The following is a 20,246-nucleotide window of genomic DNA, read 5'->3' as shown; positions in this document are numbered from 1 at the left end:
TTTTGCCATGTTGGCCAGGCTGATCTCAAATGCCTGACCTCAGGTGATCCATCCACCTCAGCCTCCCAAAGGGCTGGGATTACAGGAGTGAGCCACCATGCCTGGCCAGATCCTAGCTTTCAAACACTTCTCACCCGGCCTCTCCTGTGTGACCAGGACATGCCTTCCCCATGCAGCACAGAGGGGAGCATCTCACTGCCCAGGAGGCGGTGACAGCTGAGATAAAAGTGCCCGTAAGACAAACCCTACGTGCTCGGGAGGTCAGTGGCTGCCCACAGTTCTCCACCCAGTTCCTTGCAAACCCAGCACCCACAGCATCGCTGGGGCTCAAGAATGGGGATCACTGCTCAGGCTGACCCATGCTCCCACCAGCATCTGTCTCACCTGGGGCATCACTAAGACCAGAATCCCTCCTGCTCGTGAAGACCCACAGTGGGGTCTCCGGTCTCACAGGTGCAGGGCCTGCTCTCAAGGTGGCTCGGGCTGGGGCCAACTCAGTATCAGGGCATGCCGGGTGACATGGCCCAGCTCACAGCCCTGAGAGAGAGGGGCTAGGGCAAGGAAACGCAGGCGTGGGAGGGCTCGGCAAAGGCCCACGGTGACCACAGGCTGCATGGGATCATCCTCACTCTGCAACAGCTTGGGCTGGGGACCTAACTCTGTGAGCCGAAGCTGACCAGGGCGACCCCACTCAGCCTGGCCTTCCTGGGCTCACGTCAGCCAGCTTCTTGCTGTGCGGCTGCTGAGGCCTACCTGGACTATCTGAGATCAAGGAATCCCATGGCTGCCATAGTAACCTTGACCTTCGCTCAGTCTGTGTTGTATCCCTGGAACTCGGCGTGCCGTCAGAATAGTTCTGTGATATTTTTAAAGTAGTGGGAATAGGGCCAGGGGCTGTGGCTTAGGCCTGTAACCCTAGCACTTTGGGAGGCCAACGCAGGCGGATCACCAGAGGTCAGCAGCTTGAGACCAGACTGGCCAACATGGCAAAACCTCATCCTACTAAAAATACAAAAATCAGCCGGGCTCAGGGACAGGTGCCTGTAATCCCAGCTACTCAGGAGGCTGAGGCAGGAGAATCGCTTGAACCTAGGAGACGGAGGTTGCAGGAAGCCAAGACCGTGCCACTGCACTCCAGCCTGGGCGACACAGCAAGACTCCATCTCAAATAATAATAATATTAAGTAAAGTAATGGGAGTGGGATGCTCTGGGGAATCACATTTGGAAGATTTACTGGTGGGGGCTACGGGGAGGCCGTGGATTTTCTCAGCCTGAGAGTGCGTGATTCCTAGGAAGCCCAAGCTCTGCCACTCAACTGGACAATGCCCCACTCTCCATGGCTCAGAGAGGAGCCCGGGCAACGTCCCTTTGTGACCCAACCTGGGTCACTCACTTTGCTGTCAAGAAGCCAAATGGCTCTCGTGAAATTGTCAGGGTGGACACCCCTTGGGAAGAAGCCCATGGTGTGCCAGTCTCATGAGGGGCGAGAAGGAAAGGCAGGAAGGCCCAGGACCCACGATTCAGTCACGATAACTGAATTTAAGATTCACACTGGGCCGGGCGCAGTGGCTCATGCCTGTAATCCCAGCACTTTGGGAGGCCGAGGCAGGCGGATCATGAGGTCAGGAGTTCGAGACCAGCCTGATCAATATGGTGAAACCCCGTCTCTACTAAAAATACAAAAAGTAGCCAGGCATGGTGGCACGAGCCTGTAGTCTCAGTTACTCGGGAGGCTGAGGTGGGAGAATCAGATGAACCCAGAAGGCAGAGGTTGCAGTGAGCTGAGACTGCACCACTGCATTCCAGCCTGGGCGACAAAGTAAGATTCAGTCTCGCACACACACAAAAAAGATTCACACTGTGGTCTCGAAAGATACCACTAAGAAGTCAGCCCGCAGAGACATAGCAAGAGGGAACTAAACCGTGAAGGCGGGCATGACCCCCATCCACAGGCAGGCAACTTGGGGCCCCCGAGTCTTCATGAATCCACCTGCCCCTGCCTGGGCACAGTGCAGGGTGTGGTGCGGGCACAATCAGGGTACGGGCACAAGGCAGGGTATGGGCACAATCAGAAGACTCCTCTGGATTCCCCTGACCACAGCCTTCCCCTCTCGACCCCCGGCCCTGGGCGCTCCCTCCCCGAGGTGGGACATTCCAGGTGTTCCTGGATCTAGGCCAAGGCCACAGACCTCAGGGTCGGGTACACAGCAGGTGCTCAATAAGTGGTAGAACAGACAACAGATGTCAGCTCCTTGTTCTTAAGGGTTAAACTGAGCAGTGTGGAGGTCTGGGAATGAGTCCTTGTTAATATTCCAGAAGAGCCAGGTACGGTAGCTCATGCCTGTAACCTCAGCACTTTGGGAGGCCGAGGCAGGCAGATCACCTGTGGTCGGGAGTTTGAGACCAGCCTGGCCAACATGGTGAAACCCTGTCTCTACTAAAAACACAAAACTTAGCCATGCATGGTGGCACATGCCTGTAATCCCAGCTACTTGGGAGGCTGAGGCAGGAGAATCGCTTGAACCCAGGAGGCAGAGGTTGTAGTGAGCTGAGATCGCGCCACTGCATTCCTGCCTGGGCAACACAGTGAGACTCCATCTCAAAAACCCAAAACAAAACAAAATATTCCAGAAGAGCCCATCTGGGGCCACCTTTGCCCTCCCAGTTCATCACCACCATCATGGGCTTCCTACGATGCACGAGACACAGAGGGGCAGGCCTGGGCCCCTGGAGGCCCACAGCTGGGGTCTTCTCTGCGGTTGGGGTCTTACCGATGGCCAGCAGCTCCTGGTTGGCATCGATGCGGTAATTATTCTGAGACGCTAAAGGGAACCAACAGTAAAGACCTGGTCACTGATATTCAACATCGCTCAAAAAGTCTTCACAAAATGAAAAACAGATTATGAATTTCTACATAAGGCAATAAGTTTTGTAAATGTAACTATATGAATACACATCTACAATATTCACATATATGCGCATGTAAACATGTGCTTGAATGTATCACAGAGTGGAAAGAGGTACAGTACCATGTAATCAGGCCAGGTACGGTGGCTCACAGCTGTAATCGCAGCACTTTGGGAGGCCAAGGCAGGAGGATCGCTTGAGCCCAGGAGTTCGAGACCAGCCTGGGCAACATGGCAAAATCTCATCTCTACAAAAAATACAAAAATTAGCCAGGCATGGTGGTGTGTGCTTATAGTCCCAGATATTCAGGACGCTGAGGTGGGAGGATGGTTTGAGCCTAGGAGGCTGAGGCTGCAGTGAGATGAGATCATGCCACTGCACTCCAGTCTGGGTGACAGAGTGAGACCCTGTCTCAAACAACAACAAGAAAACATGGAAGCAGTAGTTAATTGTGGTAGTAAAAGGGATTATGGGTGATTTGTCTCTTCTTTACTCATTTCTGCACTTTTGACATTTTCTACAATGAATGTATATTAATAAACACAGCCATTATTACCAATTAAGTTAAAACTTTCAATTAAACAGATAATACAGGATCTTGTTCTGCTGCCCAGGCTGGAGTGCAGTGGCGCAATCTCGGCTCACTGCAAGCTCCACCTCCTGGGTTCATGCCATTCTCCTGCCTCAACCTCCCAAGGAGCTGGGACTACAGGCGCCCGCCAACACGCCCAGCTAATTTTTTGTATTTTTAGTAGAGACGGAGGTTTCACCGTGTTAGCCAGGATGGTCTCGATCTCCTGACCTTGTGATCCGCCTGCCTCGGCTTCCCAAAGTGCTGGGATTACAGGCCTGAGCCACCACGCCTGGCTGAGGTTGGCAAACTTTTCTATAAAGGGCCAGCTTTTCTGTAAGGGACCAGCTTGTCAATATTTTAGGCTTTGTGGGCCCTGTAGTCACTGCTGCAGCTACGCAACTCGGCTGTGGTTCCACGAAAGCAGCCACGGACAGTACATCCCCAAGTGGCACAGCCATGCTCCAATTGAGTTTATTTGTAAACATGAGATCTGGATTTCATATACTTTTCACATGTCACAAAATATTATTATTATTTGGACTTTTTCCAACCACTTAGAAATGTAAAAACTGGCCAGGCACGATGGCTCAGGCCTGTAATCCTAGCACTTTTGAAAGCCGAGGCAGGAGGATCACTTGAACTCAGGAGTTTGAGGTCAGCCTGGGCCACAAAGTGAGACCTTGTCTCTACAATTAAAAAATTACTGGAGGGCCGGGCACGGTGGCTCACTCCTGTAATCCCAGCACTTTGGGAAGCTGAGGCGGGTGGATTACCTGAGGTCAGGAGTTTGAGACCAGCCTGATCAACATGGAGAAACACCCTCTCTATTAAAAATATAAAATTAGCCGGGCTTGGTGGTACACACCTGTAATCCCAGCTACTTGGGAGGCTGAGGCGGAGAATTGCTTGAACCCGGGGAGTGGAGGTTGCAGTGAGCCGAGATCATACCATTGCACTCCAGCGTGGGCAACAAGAGTGAAACACTATCTCAAAAAAAAAAAAAAAATTACTGGGAGGCCAAGGTGGGCAGATCACTTGAGACCAAGAGTTCGAGACCAGCCTGGCCAACATAGTGAGACCCTGTTTCTACTAAAAGTATAGAATATTAGCTGGGCATGGTGGTGCACGCCGGTAATCCCAGCTACCTGGGAGACTGAGGCATGAGAATTGCTTAAACCTGGGAAGTGGAGGTTGCAGTGAGCAGAGATTGTGCCACTGCACTCCAGCCTGGGCCACAGAGCGAGACCCCGTCTGCAAAAAATAAAAAGAATCTCCTTTGAAGGGAGTAAGAGTTAGAGCACTGGGACTTTGGAGAAGGAACTTTATCTTGGCACAGCCTGGGCTAGGCAGTAAACACGATTTACACGGTCACAGTAACATACACTGGTAACTGAGCTTTAACCTTTAGAATCAACATAAACCCAAATGCAAGATGGACTAAATGACGGTGACAAGACAGAATGAAGGTGTCATCCGCACAGACAATACAAAGCTGGCAGGGGTGGAGTGAATGAAGGACGGAACTGCAAGGAGTGAATCTAGAGATGCTGACTCAAAACAGACACTGAAGGAGATGAAGGGTTCCCTGCCTCCCCGGGGGCGAGGAGGGGCTGGCCGATGGGCTGAGCCAGCTGAATAAAGCATGTTGCTCAATGTTTAGGAGTTTTGTGAGCGTATTACTAAACATAGCCATTATTATTAATTAAATTAAAACTTTCAATTAAACAGATAATACAGGATTTTGTTCTGCTGCCCAGGCTGGAGTGCAGTGCACTATCACAGCTCAATGCCACCTCAACCTCCTGGACTCAAGTGATCCTCCTGCCTCAGCCTCCTGAGCAGCTGGTACCGCAGGTGTGCTCCATGCCCGGCTAAGTTTTATTTTTAATAGAAATGAGGTCTCGTTATGTTGCCTAGGTGGGTTTCAAACTCCTGAGTTCAAGCGATCCTCCCGTCTCAGCCTCCCAAAGTGTTGGGATTACAGGCCTGGGCCACCATGCCTGGCCCAAGGATAATACTTAAAGCTCATCACTTCCTAATTTATTTGGCATTTGGCTACTACTGATGAGGTTATTTGCATCCACTGTATCTACATGGTGGAGACGCCATAGAATATGGCTGTTCATGTAGATCTCAACCCAGCTCCATGTGCAAACTCCCCTTTCAGTGACGTTACCTTAAAATCAGACAGTAGCATTTACATCATGGACATTGGCAAGCGCCACGAAGCAAGACTTTTTATTTCCACAAAGAGCAGAGGCTGTTACAACACACACCAGCACACCATGGGGTGGGAGGGCGAGGCCTCATTACAGATCCAGTTTTATCATATATACATAATACGTATATCTCTATCATGAGCATGTATTACCTGGATATGAATTCAAATTTCTAAAACTAGTAACAGATAAAGGCAAGCTAGAAAGCAGGCAGGCCTAGCCTAGCCGGTGCACAGGGAGACCTGGGGCGTGGGTGACAGGTGTCTTACCGAAGGCTTTGGCCACCGCAATGCTCTCCAGGAGGCCCATCAGGGGCACCACGGCCAGCCCGGCCCCCATGTCCTGAGAGAGGAGAGAGGGATGGTGAGTGGCCTTCCTAAGGGGTAGGACCCGGCAGTGACCTATGAAAGCAGCAAGGACCCACCCAGCCCCACAGGTAACAGGAGCAAGTGCTTGTCAGCTGCAGGATGTGCCTCCTTGTCTGAAGAGGCGCCAGGTGCTGGGAGGAACACAGCAAATTCATCCTCAGCTCGAGTCCAAAACAGGAGAAGCAGCCCTGACCACAAACGCACATCCCTGAGCTCGCTGAGCTTGCGTCCAACCTGGGATTCTTGAATAACTGAGATGTCCCTTCCTGAGGACTCAGCTGTCCTAACTGACCTCAGACCCCCTGGCACCCAGGAGACGCATCAGGGTAGGGGCCAGGCCAGGGGCCACTGCAGCCTCAGCCACGCCATCCTGGTTCCCGGCTCTGCCCACCTGCACCATCTCGGTGAAGGAGATCGTCCCATTGGCTGTGGTCACTGAGAAGGGCGGGATCCGGACTGGAGGGAGCCCCTCAGCTGTCTCCCCTGTTAGGATGAAAGGCTGGTATCCAGTCACCTCGAAGGAGTATGCAACCAGGGCCGCGAAGGAGACCACCAGGGCGTTGCGAGCTAGGAGAGAAGGAGAGGTACGTCCAAGACCCTGCTTCCGGCAAGCGTGGGGTAGCGTGGCTGCCTCTAGGTTACTGGGGCAGACACCCCAGGGGCAGAAGATGCCCCCACCGGGCCACAGTCCTCACTCTGCACTCTGGGAAACACAGCACAGACATGAGTGCTATGTGGCAGCATGAGCAGGTGGGATGGCAGAGCTGCAGGCTGCGGACAGGTGCACAAGCCACCTGCTGCCGAGCTCCAGGTGACTGGACACCGTGCACCATGGCAAAGACTCTCTGTAATCAGGTGCCCAGGGCACATCCACCTCAAAGCGCAAAGGAGGAAGAAACCAGATGTACCCCCTTCCCCAAACAACAGAAACAATGGCCTCCAAGATGCAGGACAGCAGGCATGACGGCCACTAAGACGCGGGACAGCGGGCATGACGGCCACAGGGAAACAAGGGAGGTGAGTCTGTCGCTGCCCTGCCGGCTGCCTGCGGTTTCCCTGATGGTCCCCATGTGTATGGAGGGTGAAGGGGTGGCCTGCCCCTCCACACCTGTGGGTGCTTCTCGTTAGGTGGGACGAAAGACTTGAGAAAAGGAATAAGACACAGAGACAAAGTGTAGAGAAGGAAAAGCGGGGCCCAGGGGACCGGTGCTGTGCTTACAGAGGACCTACACCGGCCCTGGCCTCTGAGTTCCCTTAGTATTTATTCATAATTATCTTTACCTTGAGATGCATATGCGAACATCTCCATAAACCTTTTAGCAGTATTGCTCCAGCAAGCCCCACCTTATTCCTAAAGGCGGTTTTCTCCTTACTCAGTAAACAAAGCACACAAAGGGTTTTACCTGGAGATGTTCCATCGCCCAGGGACGGGCAGGAGACAAATGTTTTTCTTTTTCTCTAGATTTAAGAGAATGGTGATGACCTTTTTTTTTTTTTTTTTTTTTTTTTGAGACGGAGTCTCGCTCTGTCGCCCAGGCTGGAGTGCAGTGGCGCAGTCTCGGCTCACTGCAAGCTCCGCCTCCCAGGTTCACGCCATTCTCCTGCCTCAGCCTCTCTGAGTAGCTGGGACTACAGGCACCCGCCACCACGCCCGGCTAATTTTTTTTGTGTGTGTTTTTTTAGTAGAGACGGGGTTTCACCGTGGTCTCGATCTCCTGACCTCGTGATCCGCCCGCCTCGGCCTCCCAAAGTGCTGGGATTACAAGCGTGAGCCACCGCGCCCGGCCGGTGATGACCTTTAACCATAAGCAGCCTTTAGGCACTTGTTTAACAAAGCACATTCTGCACCGCCCAAAATCCTTTTAACCTTAAGTCACCACAGCACATGTCTCTTGCAAGGACAAGGTTGGGGGTAGGGTCACAGATTAACAGCATCTCAAATACAGAACTAAATGGAGTCTCTTATGTCTACTTCCTTCTATATAGCCACAGTAACAGGCTGATCTCTCTTTCCTTTCCCCACAGAGGGGACCCCCTAGCAGAGCCCAGGGGTCTCCCTGAGTTCAGGAGGCAATGCTGGGAGGGAGTCTGAGGAGGCCTGCGGCTGGAGCTGACAGCAAGGTCACAGGAGCAGAGAGGGCAGCCAGAGACAGAGCTGCAGAGATCTGCAGAGGTGCCCTCGGGTGTGCAGCAGAGAACCGGTCGAGGCAAAGCTGGGCGAAAATTACCCAAACCCACAGTGGGGAAGAGTCACAAAGAGAGTTACAAGGGAGAATCCCAAGGACTCACACCAGAGTGAAAAACCCTCATAATTCATGGAGCATCAGGGACTCCAGAGGGTTTTACCTCAGCAGTGGGGAAGATTAGCCCAAGGCCTGGGGTTGGCAAATTTTTTCTGTAAAGGGTTAAATACTAAAAACTTTTTGCTTTGTGGGCCATAAAGTCTCTGGTGCAACTACTCAAGTCTGTTATTATTGCATAAAAGCTGACATTGACAATGTAAATGAATGGGAGTGACTTTCCAACAAAACTTTATTTACAAAATCAAGTGGTGGGCCAGATTAGGCTTGCCCTAGAATGAACACTGCTCTGGTCCAGCTCACAAAGCTTAAAAGTAAGACCTAAATGGATCAAACTGTCCTAAGTCACTTAACTGTATCCCAGAATAAAGCTCAAGAAGATTTATAGAATACAAAAATATCCAGCACGCAATAACCTCAAACTCACAAAGTCTAGCAACCATCCAAACAAAAATTACTAGGCATGCAAAGAAGCAGGAAAATATGGCTGGGTGCACTGGCCCATGCCTGTAATCCCAACACTTTGGGAGGCCAAGTCAGGAGGATCGCTTGAGCCCAGGAGTTTGAGGACAGCCTGAGCAAATTAGTGAGACACTGTCTCTACAAAAAATAAAAACTTAGTTGAGCTTGGTGGCCTATGCCTGTAGTCCCAGCTACTTGGGGGCTCAGGTGGGATGATCACTTGAGCCTGGGAGGTTGAGGCTGCAGTGAACCATGATCATGCCACTGTATTCTAGCCTGGGTGACACAGTGAGACTCTGTCTCAAAAAATAAAAATAAAAAATAAAAAAGTAACATATGTTACAAAAGTAACATAGTTAAAGATGACAGAATTAACAGGACATTAAAAGAGTAACGGTAACCAAATGTAATTTAGTTAATAGGACATTAAAAGAATAACTGTAACCAAATTCCATATACTTAAAAAAATGAGAAGATTGCAACTGTTAAGATGTAGAAAATACATTTTAAAAGATTCAAATCGAGGCTAGGCACAGTAGCTCACACCTGTAATCCCAGCATTTTGGGAGGCCGAGGCAGCTGGATCACCTGAAGTCAGGAATTCGAGACCAGCCTGGCCAACACGGTGAAGCTCTGCCTCTACTAAAAATACAAAAATTAGCTGGGCATGGTGGCAGGCGCCTGTAATCCCAGCTCAGGAGGCTGAGATAGGAGAATCACTTGAATCCGGAAGGCAGAGGTTGCAGTGAGCCAAGATCATGCCACTGCACTCCAGCCTGGGTGACACAGCGAGACGCTGTCTCAAAATAAAAAAATAAATAAATAGTTTTTTTTTTTAAAAAGTACTGAAAGAAAAAAAAAAGTCTAGAATTCTATAACCAGCAAAACTATCTTTGAAAAATGAAGGCAAAATAGACTTTCAGACATACGAAAGTCAAAAGTTGAAAGAAGACCAGGAGTAGTGGCTCACGCCTGTAATCCCAACACTTTGGGAAGCCAAAGTGGGAGGATCCCTTGAGCCCAGGAGTTAGATACCAGCCTGGGCAATGTAGGAAGACACCATCTCTATAAAAAGTAAAAATAAAAAATTATCCAGGTGTGGTGAGGCATGCCTATCGTCCCAGCCACTCAGGAGGCTGAGGCAGGAGGACTGCTTGAGTCTAGGAGTTCAAGGCTGCAGTGAACTATAATTGCACCACTGCATTCCAGCCTGGGTGACAGAGTGAATCTTGTCTCTTAAAAAAAAAAAAAAAAAAGCTGAAAGAATTAATCACCAACAGGCCTGCAACAGAAGAAAAAATAAAGTCCTTCAGGTAGAAGGAAAATGATACCAGATGGAAATCTGGATTTGTACAAACAAATTAAGAGCACCAGAAACAGTGACTACGTGGATAAATATAAAAGACTTTGTTCCTGCAGGGAATGGTGGCTCACGTCTGCGATCTCAGCACTTTGGTTGGCTGAGGCAGGAGCATCACTTGAGGCCAAGAATCTTTGATCGGCCTGAGCAACACAGCCCGTTTCTATAAAAAAATTTTAAAAATTAGCCAGATGTGGTGGTGCATGCCTATAGACCAAGCTACTCAGGAGGCTGAGGCAGGAGAATTACTTGAGCCCAGGAGTTTGCAGCTTCAGTGACGGATCTTGGCTCACTGCAATCTCTGTCTTCCAGGTTCAAGCAATCCTCCCACCTCAGCCTCCCCAGTAGCTGGGATTACAGGCATGCACCACCATGCCTGGCTAATTTTTTGTATTTTTGGTAGAGATGGGGTTTCGCCATGTTGCCCAGGATGGTCTTGAACTCCTGAGCTCAGACAATCTGCCTCCCTCAGCCTCCCAAAGTGCTAGGATTACAGGTGTGAGCCACTGCACCTGGCCTGTTATAAGGTTCTTATATCACATGAAGTCGAAGTTTAATGTATACTGTAGCAAGATAAAGATGTTTACCACAAACCTTAAAGCAGCCACTTAGAAACAAACAAACAAAAACTAAATATAGCAGTTACAGCTAATCAGCCAATAAAGGATACAAAATGGAATCATAAAAAATAATCTAACAGAGGTAGAAGGAGGGGAAAAAGGGAACAAAGAACAAATGAGACAAACAGGAAACAAACAGCAACATGGTAGATCTAAACTCAAACGTACCAATAATCACATTAAATATAAATGGCATAACATCCCAATTAAAAGGCAGAGATTATCAGATTAAAAACAAATCCCATCTATATGCTGCCCATAAAACATAGCATTAAACACAAGAACACAAATCGATTAAATACGTTAAAAGTAAAAAGATAGGAGGCTGGGTGTGGTGTCTCAGCACTTTGGTAGGCCAAGGCAGGTGGATTACTTGAGGCCAGGAATTTGAGACCAGGCTGGCCAACATGGCAAAACCTCATTGCTACTAAAAATACAAAAATTAGCTGGGCTTGGTGGTGCAAGCCTGTAATTCCAGCTACTTGGGAGGCTGAGGCACAACAATTGCTTGAACCTGGGAGGTGGAGGTTGCAGTGAGCCAAGATCACACCATTGCACTCCAGCCTGGGCAACAGAGGGATATTCTGTCTCAAAAAAAAAAAAAAAAAGTAAAAAGATGGGAAAAGATATGCTAACACTAAAGAAAGCTGGAGTAGCTCTCTTAGTATGAAAGTAGATTTCAGGGAAGAGAATATTACCCAGAAAAAAGAATATCATTCCAAAAGAAAATTATAATTCTGTATTTTTTTTTTTTTTTTTTTCGAGACAGAGTCTGGCTCTGTCGCCCAGGCTGGAGTCCAGTGGCGCGATCTCGGCTCACTGCAAGCTCCGCCTCCCGGGTTCGTGCCATTCTCCTGCCTCAGCCTCCGGAGTAGCTGGGACTACAGGCGCCCGCTACCGCGCCCGGCTGATTTTTTGTATTTTTAGTAGAGACGGGGTTTCACTGTGTTAGCCAGGATGGTTTCGATCTCCTGACCTCGTGATCCGCCCGCCTCGGCCTCCCAAAGTGCTGGATTACAGGCGTGAGCCACCACGCCCGGCCAATTCTGTATGTTTTTATACTAAAAAACAGAGCTTCAAAATATATGAAACAATAACTGGTAAGTAAGAAAGGAAAATAGACAAAGTCATAGTTATAGCTGAACTTATTTCAACATTCTTCTTTTAATAATCAACAAAACAAGTAGAAAGAAAATCAGCAAGAATATAGTAGCCTGAGATAACCAACTAGACCTAACTGACATTTACAGAACACTCCACCCAACAATGGCAGAAAACATGTTCTCAAGCACACACGGAATATTCACTAAGATAGACCATATTCAGGGCCATAATACAACTCTCAATAAAGGAAAACAGATTTAAATCACAAAGTACATTTTGTTATCACAATGGAACTAAATTAGAAATCAATGGCAAAGTACTAATTGGGAAATCCCCAACTATTTGGAAACTAAATAACTCCCATGGTTCACAGGAGAAATCATATAATCCACTTCTAAATAATCCACAGGTCAAAGGAGAAGTCAAAATAGAAATCACAAAGTATTTAGAACTGAATGAAAATTTAAAAACAGCACATATATCAAAATTGTGGGATGCAGCTAAAGTAGTGCTAGGAGTGAAATTTACAGCATTTAAACAACCATATTAGAAAAGAAGGAAGGTCTCAAATCAAAGACCCAGGCTTCCACCTTAAGAATCTGAAAAAAGAATACTATGCAGCCATAAAAAATGATGAGTTCGTGTCCTTTGTAGGGACATGGATGAAACTGGAAAACATCATTCTCAGTAAACTATCGCAAGGACAAAAAACCAAACACCGCATGTTCTCACTCATAGGTGGGAATTGAACAATGAGAACTCATGGACACAGGAAGGGGAACATCACACACCGGGGACTGTTGTGGGGTGGGGGGAGGGGGGAGGGACAGCATTTGGAGATACACCTAATGCTAAATGACGAGTTAATGGGTGCAGGAAATCAACACGGCACATGGATACATATGTAACAAACCTGCACATTGTGCACATGTACCCTAAAACCCTAAAGTATAATAAAAAAAAAAAAAAAAAAAAGAATCTGAAAAAAAAAAAAAGCCCGGGCACAGTGGCTCACGCCTGTAATCCCAGCACTTTGGGAGGCCCAGGTGGGTGGATCACCTGAGGTAAGGAGTTCAAGACCAGCCTGGCCAACATGGTGAAACTCCGTCTTTACTAAAAATACAAAAAATTAGCCAGGCATAGTGGCACACACCTGTAATCCCAGCTACTTGGGAGGCTGAGGCAGAAGAATCACTTGAACCCGGGAAGTGGAGGTTGCAGTGAGCCGAGATCATGCCACTGCACTCCAACCTGGGGGACAAGAGCGAAACTCCGTCTCAAAAAAAATTTTTTTGAAAAAAAAAAAAAAAGGATAAAGTTAACTCAAAATAAATAGAAGAAAGGAAATAATAAAGCCCCAATCAGAAATCAATGAACTAGAAAACAAAAGCAAAAGGAAACAAACAGCAACATGGTAGATCTAAACTCAAACGTACCAATAATCACATTAAATATAAATGGCACAACATCCCAATTAAAAGGCAGAGATTATCAGATTAAAAACAAATCCCATCTATATGCTGCCCATAAAACATAGCATTAAACACAAGAACACAAATCGATTAAATACATTAAAAGTAAAAAGATAGGAGGCTGGGTGTGGTGTCTCAGCACTTTGGTAGGCCAAAGTGCTACTTGTTTTGTTGATTATTAAAAGAAGAATGTTGAAATAAGTTCAGCTATAACTATGACTTTGTCTATTTTCCTTTCTTACTTACCAGTTATTGTTTCATATATTTTGAAGCTCTGTTTTTTAGTATAAAAACATACAGAATTATAATTTTCTTTTGGAATGATACTCTTTTTTCTGGGTAATATTCTCTTCCCTGAAACCAAAAGTTGATTCTTTGAGAGGATCATAAAATTGACACACTTCTAGACAGACCATTCAGAAAAAAAGGCAGATGACTCGGGTGAAGTCCTTGTTCTGCCTCCTCTCAGCCGTGTGGTCTTGAGAAGTTCTGTTTTATTTTTCATCTTTCAGAGGTTCACTTTCCTCATTGACAAAATGGAGAAAATAATAAACTCATCCTCAAAGCTGTTGTAAGAATCAAAAGCTTTTTTTTTTTTTTGAGACAGAGTCTCGCTCTGTCGCCCAAGCTGGAGTGCAGTGGCGCAATCTCGGCTCACTGCAAGCTCCGCCTCCCGGGTTCACGCCATTCTCCTGCCTCAGCCTCTCCGAGCAGCTGGGACTACAGGCGCCCGCCACCACGCCCGGCTAATTTTTTGTATTTTTTAGTAGAGACGGGGTTTCACCGTGGTCTCGATCTCCTGACCTTGTGATCCGCCCGCCTCGGCCTCCCAAAGTGCTGGGATTACAAGCGTGAGCCACCGCGCCCGGCCAAAAGCTTTTTAAGTAGTTTCCCAAGACAATGCTACACACACTGGGGAGAAAGGAGTCAGCAGCCCTACACTGTAAATGTTTCTGAAGTTTCTGTACATTACGATGTTTTGACAACTTAAAAGACCTTTCTGGCTGCGGAGAGACTGCCTTCAGGGTTAGGCAAGTCTTAGAGACAAAAGCAGCCTGAAGTGTGTCTCTGATATGCCAGCTAACCCCTCTGGAGCCATCCTTCCTCCACCAGCCTGGCCTGTACCCCAGGAGGCAAGATTTTTCTGCCTTAAGCCTGAAGCCCACTAAAATTCCTCCAACTGCCAGTCCTAAGCTGATCACCTTTCTTCACCTTGCCTTTATCATGAAAACCTCAATAAAGGCTGTAGCCTAAACCACAGCTTTGGCTTCTCCTCCTGGCCACCCTGGTGTCCTCTGACATGGCCCTACGTGACATGTCGTGCCTCCTGTCTCTAGGACCTGTGAGTGCAATAAACTGGTTTTCTTCCTGAGCCTTTCTCTGTCTCCCCTTGTGGCCACACCTGACTGATCATCTCATAAAGTCATACAAAACAAGTCTCTGAAAAACACGGGGTCTCTAAGCATTTCCCAAACTTTTGACTTCCCTTTTTTTTTTTTTTTTTTTGAGGAGCCTCGCTCTGTTGCCAAGCTGGAGTGCAGTGGTGCAATCTTGGCTCACTATAACCTCCGCCTCCCGGGTTCAAGCAATTCTCCTGCCTCAACCTCCCAAGTAGTTGGGATCACAGGCACACACCACCACACCCAGCTAATTTTTGTATTTTTAGTAGAGACGGGGTTTCACCATGTTGGCCAAGCTGGTTTCAAACTCCTGACGTCAGGTGATCTGCCTCCCTTGGCCTTCCAAAGTGCTGGGATTACAGGCATGAGCCACCGTGCCCAGCTTCCAAACTTTGACTTCTAAGGTGATCCCATGAATCCCCTGGGCGTGCCCTGAAGAATACAGATTTTGATTAGGAGATCTGGGGTGGGGCCTGAGATCCTGCCTTTCCAGTAAGCTCTCAGGGGATGCCCAGTGCCCAGGCTGCTGGTCCCAGGCCACACTCTGAGTCTCAAGGTTTAAGATAACAAGGCATAGGCCAGACGCAGTGGCTCACGCCTGTAATCTCAGCACTTTGGGAGGCCGAGGCGGGCGGATCACTTAAGGTCAGGAGTTCGAGACCAGCCTGGCCAACATGGTGAAACCCCGTCTCTACTAAAAATACAAAAATTAGCTGAGTGTGGTGGTGCACACCTGTAATTCCAGCTACTCAGGAAGCTGAGGCAGGAGAATCGCTTGAAACCAGGAGGCAGGTTGCAGTGAGCCAAGATCACGCCAGTGCCCTCCAGCCTGGGCAACAGAGTGAGACACTGTCTCCAAAAAAAAAAAAAAAAAGATAACAAAGCATTTTCACTATTTCGCGGACAACTGAACTAAAGCTCAGGAACTTCGGAAGCTACTTTGCAAGTCTAAACCCAGGCCAGGCTGGGACTGGAAGCTGGACATCTCCACTCTAAACTCAGCATCCTCTGCACCCCACCAGGCTCTCAGTGTTCACCACGGCCTCAAGTCTGCTAAACAGGATCCAGGGAGAGACCACAGGGAACAGACCAGCCTGGGCAGGCAGAAGTGACTCAAGAGCTAAATCCAGCCACCCTCTCTCTTCTATGGCTGTTGGATTTGACAGCCCCCAAACAGCAAGGCCAAGCTCGGGCTATTCTGAGCTTAATCTGTCCCCTTGGCTCTGAGAAGGTTCGGAGTCACCTATGCTTCCTGACTTTCCTGGGTGTGCCTTCCTCTCTGGGCATCCCTGCCCGGTGCTCAGCCAGGGGACCCATGCCCATCCTGGATGCACTGAGAAGAGGCTTCCACTTCCCCCAGGGTGGTCCTTCACCTGCTGACAGCCCTGCTGCTCCTCCACGATGCAGCCCTCACCACCCCTTTCTCAAAGGACCCTTGGTTGTCTGTGGCTCAGCCTGCAGCCTCCGCACCTGAAGCTGAAGTTGTACCCCACAAGCTGCACAATTCAAACAGAGCCTGTTGGTTTCCGCGGAATTCGTTCTCTCTCCCCAGGACCTGCCAGTAGACTGGGTTTCCCCACCTCGGCAGCGCTGACATTTTAGGCCAGATCACTGTTTGCTGTGGAAGCCTGTGCACCGTCAGGGGCATAGTGGCATTCCTGGCCTCTCCTCACTAGTTGCCAGCAACTGCCTCGCCCAGTGGTATCCACCAAAAATGTTTCCCAACATTGCCAAATGTCACCAGGGGGCAAAACTGCTTCAGGTAAGGCCGGGCGCGGTGGCTCACGCCTGTAATCCCAGCACTTTGGGAGGCCGAGGCAGGCGGATCACGAGGTCAGGAGATCGAGACCATCTTGGCTAACGTGGTGAAACCCCGTCTCTACTAAAAATACAAAAAATTAGCCGGGCGAGGTGGCGGGCGCCTGTAGTCCCAGCTACGTGGGAGGCTGAGGCAGGAGAATGGCGTGAACCCCGGGGGGCGGAGCCTGCAGTGAGCCGAGATCGCGCCACTGCACTCCAGCCTGGGTAAAAGAGCGAGACTCCTTCTCAAAAAAAAAAAAAAAAAAAAAAAAACTGCTTCAGGTTGAGAACGGTCACAGCTGGCCAGTCAGCTCTGGCTGTGCATCAGTTTTCAGCTCTGGCTGCATCAGAACCCACCGAGTTTGGTTCGGAGTTTTAAATGTCCCAGAGTTTGGGCTGGGCACTGTCGCTCGCACCTGTAATCCCAGCACTTCGGGAAGCCGAGGCAGGCAGATCATTCGAGGTCAGGAGTTTGAGACCAGTGTGGTCAACATGGTAAAACCCCGTCTCTACTAAAAATACAAAAATCAGTCGGGCATGGTGGCATGCACCTGTAATCCCAGCTACTCAGGAGGCTGAGGCAGGAGAATCACATGAACCTGGGAGGCGGAGGTTGCAGTGAGCTGAGATCACCCCACTGTACTCCAGCCTGGGCGACAGAGCGAAACTCCATCTCAAAAAAAAAAATAATTAATTAATTAATTAAATAAATAAAAAGTACATGTCCCAGAGTTTGGTGTGGTGTTTTAAATGTCCCAATGCTCAAGTGACACCCAGACCAATGACATGAGAATCTCTAGGGTGGGACTAGGACTCCCCAAGTGACCCCAACCTGCAGCCAAGGTTGCACAGGATGTCAGCCAGAGGCCCCTCACCTGTCGTAGCAGCCCAGACCAGCCCATGGCTGAGCCGCACACCTGGGGGCATCTCGGGGTGGATGGGAGGCATGTGGTCCCGCATCAGCTTCAGCACCAGCAGCAGCAGCATGCAGACCAGCCCCAGGATGGCATCACCTACCCTGCGGACAGGCAGAGGACTGGTCACCACCCAGCTTGGCCCAGGCGTCCTGCTGACTCGAGCATCCTGCTGCTGCTTAAGCTGAGAGGCGCCGAGAAGCTCCCAGGGGAGGCCCAACGCCCAGGCTGCTGGTCCCAGACCACAGTGAGTATCACAAGGAAATAAAGCATTTTCAATATTTTCACTGTTTCGCACACACTTAACTAAAGCTTAGAAACTTTAGCAAGCTACTCTGCAAGACCAAACACAGGCTAGGCTGAGATGTTTTCCCTTAAGTAATATGCATCCCTGTTCTACTTCAAAACTCAATTCAAAATTCAGTCAGTACACAGGCTTGAGCAGGAGAGGCAGGGGAGAGGCCCCGGTCAGAATGATGGCAGAGCAACGTGCTCACATTTTCACTCCTGTAGCTCTCTGGGATTCAAGTCTGTGGAACAGGATCTGGTGAGTGACCACAGGGAATGGGGACCAGCCTGAGCAGCTGATGCTCTCTGCAGGTGGCTCTAGAACAAGTCTGCCAAACCCACAGCCTGTGGGCCACGTGCAGCCTGGGACGGCTTTGAATGTGGCCCAACACAAATTTGTAAACTTTCTTAAAACATTATGAGCTCTTCAGTGATTTTTTTCTAGCTCAACAGCTATCATCAGTGTATTTTATGTACAGCCCAAGACAATTCTTCCTGTGTGGCCCAGGGAAGACAAAAGACTGGACACCCTGCTGTAGACATTCTAGAAGGCTTAGGACTAAACGGTCAGTAAGGCCCCTTTCACATGACAGTCCATGACGTTCTCTGACTAGTCAGGCTCCGTAATCACTGCTCCCCCATCCGGCCGACCCCTGCCCACTGGTGCCTCTGAAGGGCAAGGAACCCACTGGCTTCCAGCTGGGTGCAGCTGCTGGGAAGCTTTGGCAGATCAAAGGGGAGGCGAAGATGGTCCAGGATCACCCCCACTCCCTCCAGGCCACAGCACTGGGCAGCCATCCCTATAGCTCCCCCAGATCATTCCTCCTCCAGCCCCTTCCAGCCAGAGAGGTAGAGAGGTATCCTGCCTTCCCGCTGGATGGTCTGGCAGGGAGGTACCCCTCATCAGAGGCTTTTTTTTTTTTTTGGAGATGGAGTCTCGCTCTATCACCCAGGCTGGAGTGCAGTGGCATGATCTCAGCTCACTGCAACCTCCACCTTGCAGGTTCAGGCGATCCTTCTGCCTCAGCCTCCCGAATAGCTGGAACTACAGGCACGCACCATCACACCAGACTAATTTTTATATTTTTAGTAGAGACAGAGTTTCGCCATGTTGACCAGGCTGGTCTTGAACTCCTGACCTAAGGTGATCTGCCCGCCTGGGCTTCCCAAAGTGCTGGGATTACAGGCGTGAGCCACAGTGCCCGGCCATCAGAGGCTCCTTAAACCACCTGAGGGAAGTGCTTGGGTCTCCTCATCTCTCATCACAGCTCCACCTGCCGTCCCTGCGCCACCTGCGTTCTGTCTGCGTCAGCTCCCCCACGCCATGTTCTCCTCCTTAACAAATCACAACCTGAGAGACACACTGCCTTCTTTTTCTTTACACAGTCTCTCCCCATTCCTGTCCCCCAAGAAAGCTTTGTGGAGAGAGGAACATTGCCCTGCTCTAGCTCCCCAAAGCACAGCTTCTCGAACTCTCCCCTGCACACAGACCACGGGTCTCCTGTTAAAACGCTGGCTCTGATAGGGCAGGTCTAGAAAGGGCTGAGAGTCTCAGTTCGTGCCAGCTCACAGGTGCTGCTGATGGGGCTGCTCTGGGGACCCCTGTTTGAGCAACCACCAGGGGTGGAAGTTGAGGTGGGGGCTGGGAGAGGAGGTGTGGAAGGAGGAGCTTCCTTATAGGAGGGAGGAACAAAGCCCGGGGTACCTGGTCTCTGCGATCCTGAGGAAGGTGTGGTACACCTGCAGGAAGAACTGCCTGGGGATGTTCTGTAGTCCCAGCAGGTTCTGTCCAAACACAGAGATGCTCATCAGAGGTCATGCCCCCAAACCAAGGCCATCTGTCCCCAGCTCCCCGCCCACCTCCCCTAGGGCTGAGACAGTGTCCCCCTGCCCTGCCCCCAACCCTCATTCCCGGGGCCCATCTTAAGGGCTCAGGGGTCCATCTGCCCACTCCCAACGCCCCCTAGGGCAGGAGATCAAAGCTACCCTCGTGGGAGACAGTATTTCACAATTACTGGGTCAGTGATATGTTTCTCTAAATTACTTTTCTCATAAAAAACAATGTAGGTGACCCCGCAGCAGGCAGACAGGTTCTACAGCTTGATGGCCAGGGTCCATGGGCTGCCCAGCCCCACCCCCATTGGCTCCAGGCTGTTCAGTGGCCAGGCCCCCTGCAATGTAGACCCTCGCTGCCATTGGCTTGAGAATGCGTCCGTCACTAGGTGCCCCACCACCCGCCAGCCCCGCTGCTGGGGGAGGAAAAAATCTCTTCGCCGTGTGCAGATTGGAGGGCTCCGAGGGGCTTCAAGAAACCAGGCTGGGGAATCCTCGGCGAAGTAGGAGCCTCCCACCGCGATACCAGCTCTCAGAGGTCCTGGGCGGGAGAAGGCACTCTATCCTGTGTTTTAGTTTAGTTTTTTTTTCTTTAGAGACGGCGGGGGTCGGTGGGGGGCGGGG

At 49.7% G+C, this 20,246-nt stretch overlaps 1 protein-coding gene across 9 annotated transcripts in view; it reads right to left on the bottom strand.

The window, feature by feature from the left end:
• SLC26A11 (solute carrier family 26 member 11) overlaps positions 1–20,246 on the bottom strand; it is a 33,445-nt gene that overhangs the window by 8,557 nt on the left and 4,642 nt on the right. For 6 of the 9 annotated variants that reach the window (XM_063617332.1, XM_063617338.1, XM_063617336.1 and 3 more), the window contains 6 exons: positions 19,495–19,574; positions 17,463–17,605; positions 6,461–6,636; positions 5,971–6,043; positions 3,031–3,155; positions 2,773–2,823 (listed from right to left, as the gene is read on the bottom strand). In XM_063617332.1, the coding sequence (XP_063473402.1) occupies positions 2,773–2,823; positions 3,031–3,155; positions 5,971–6,043; positions 6,461–6,636; positions 17,463–17,605; positions 19,495–19,574 (648 nt within the window). The remainder of the gene's footprint in view (positions 1–2,772; positions 2,824–3,030; positions 3,156–5,970; positions 6,044–6,460; positions 6,637–17,462; positions 17,606–19,494; positions 19,575–20,246) is intronic. The other 3 variants (XM_063617339.1, XM_063617337.1, XM_055240733.2) reach the window with 1 other exon arrangement.

Source organism: Symphalangus syndactylus, chromosome 14, assembly GCF_028878055.3.
Source record: "Symphalangus syndactylus isolate Jambi chromosome 14, NHGRI_mSymSyn1-v2.1_pri, whole genome shotgun sequence".
Lineage (NCBI taxonomy): Eukaryota > Metazoa > Chordata > Mammalia > Primates > Hylobatidae > Symphalangus > Symphalangus syndactylus.
The sequence above is the reverse complement of the archived record's forward strand: the minus strand, read 5'-3'. Positions and strand labels throughout refer to the sequence as shown.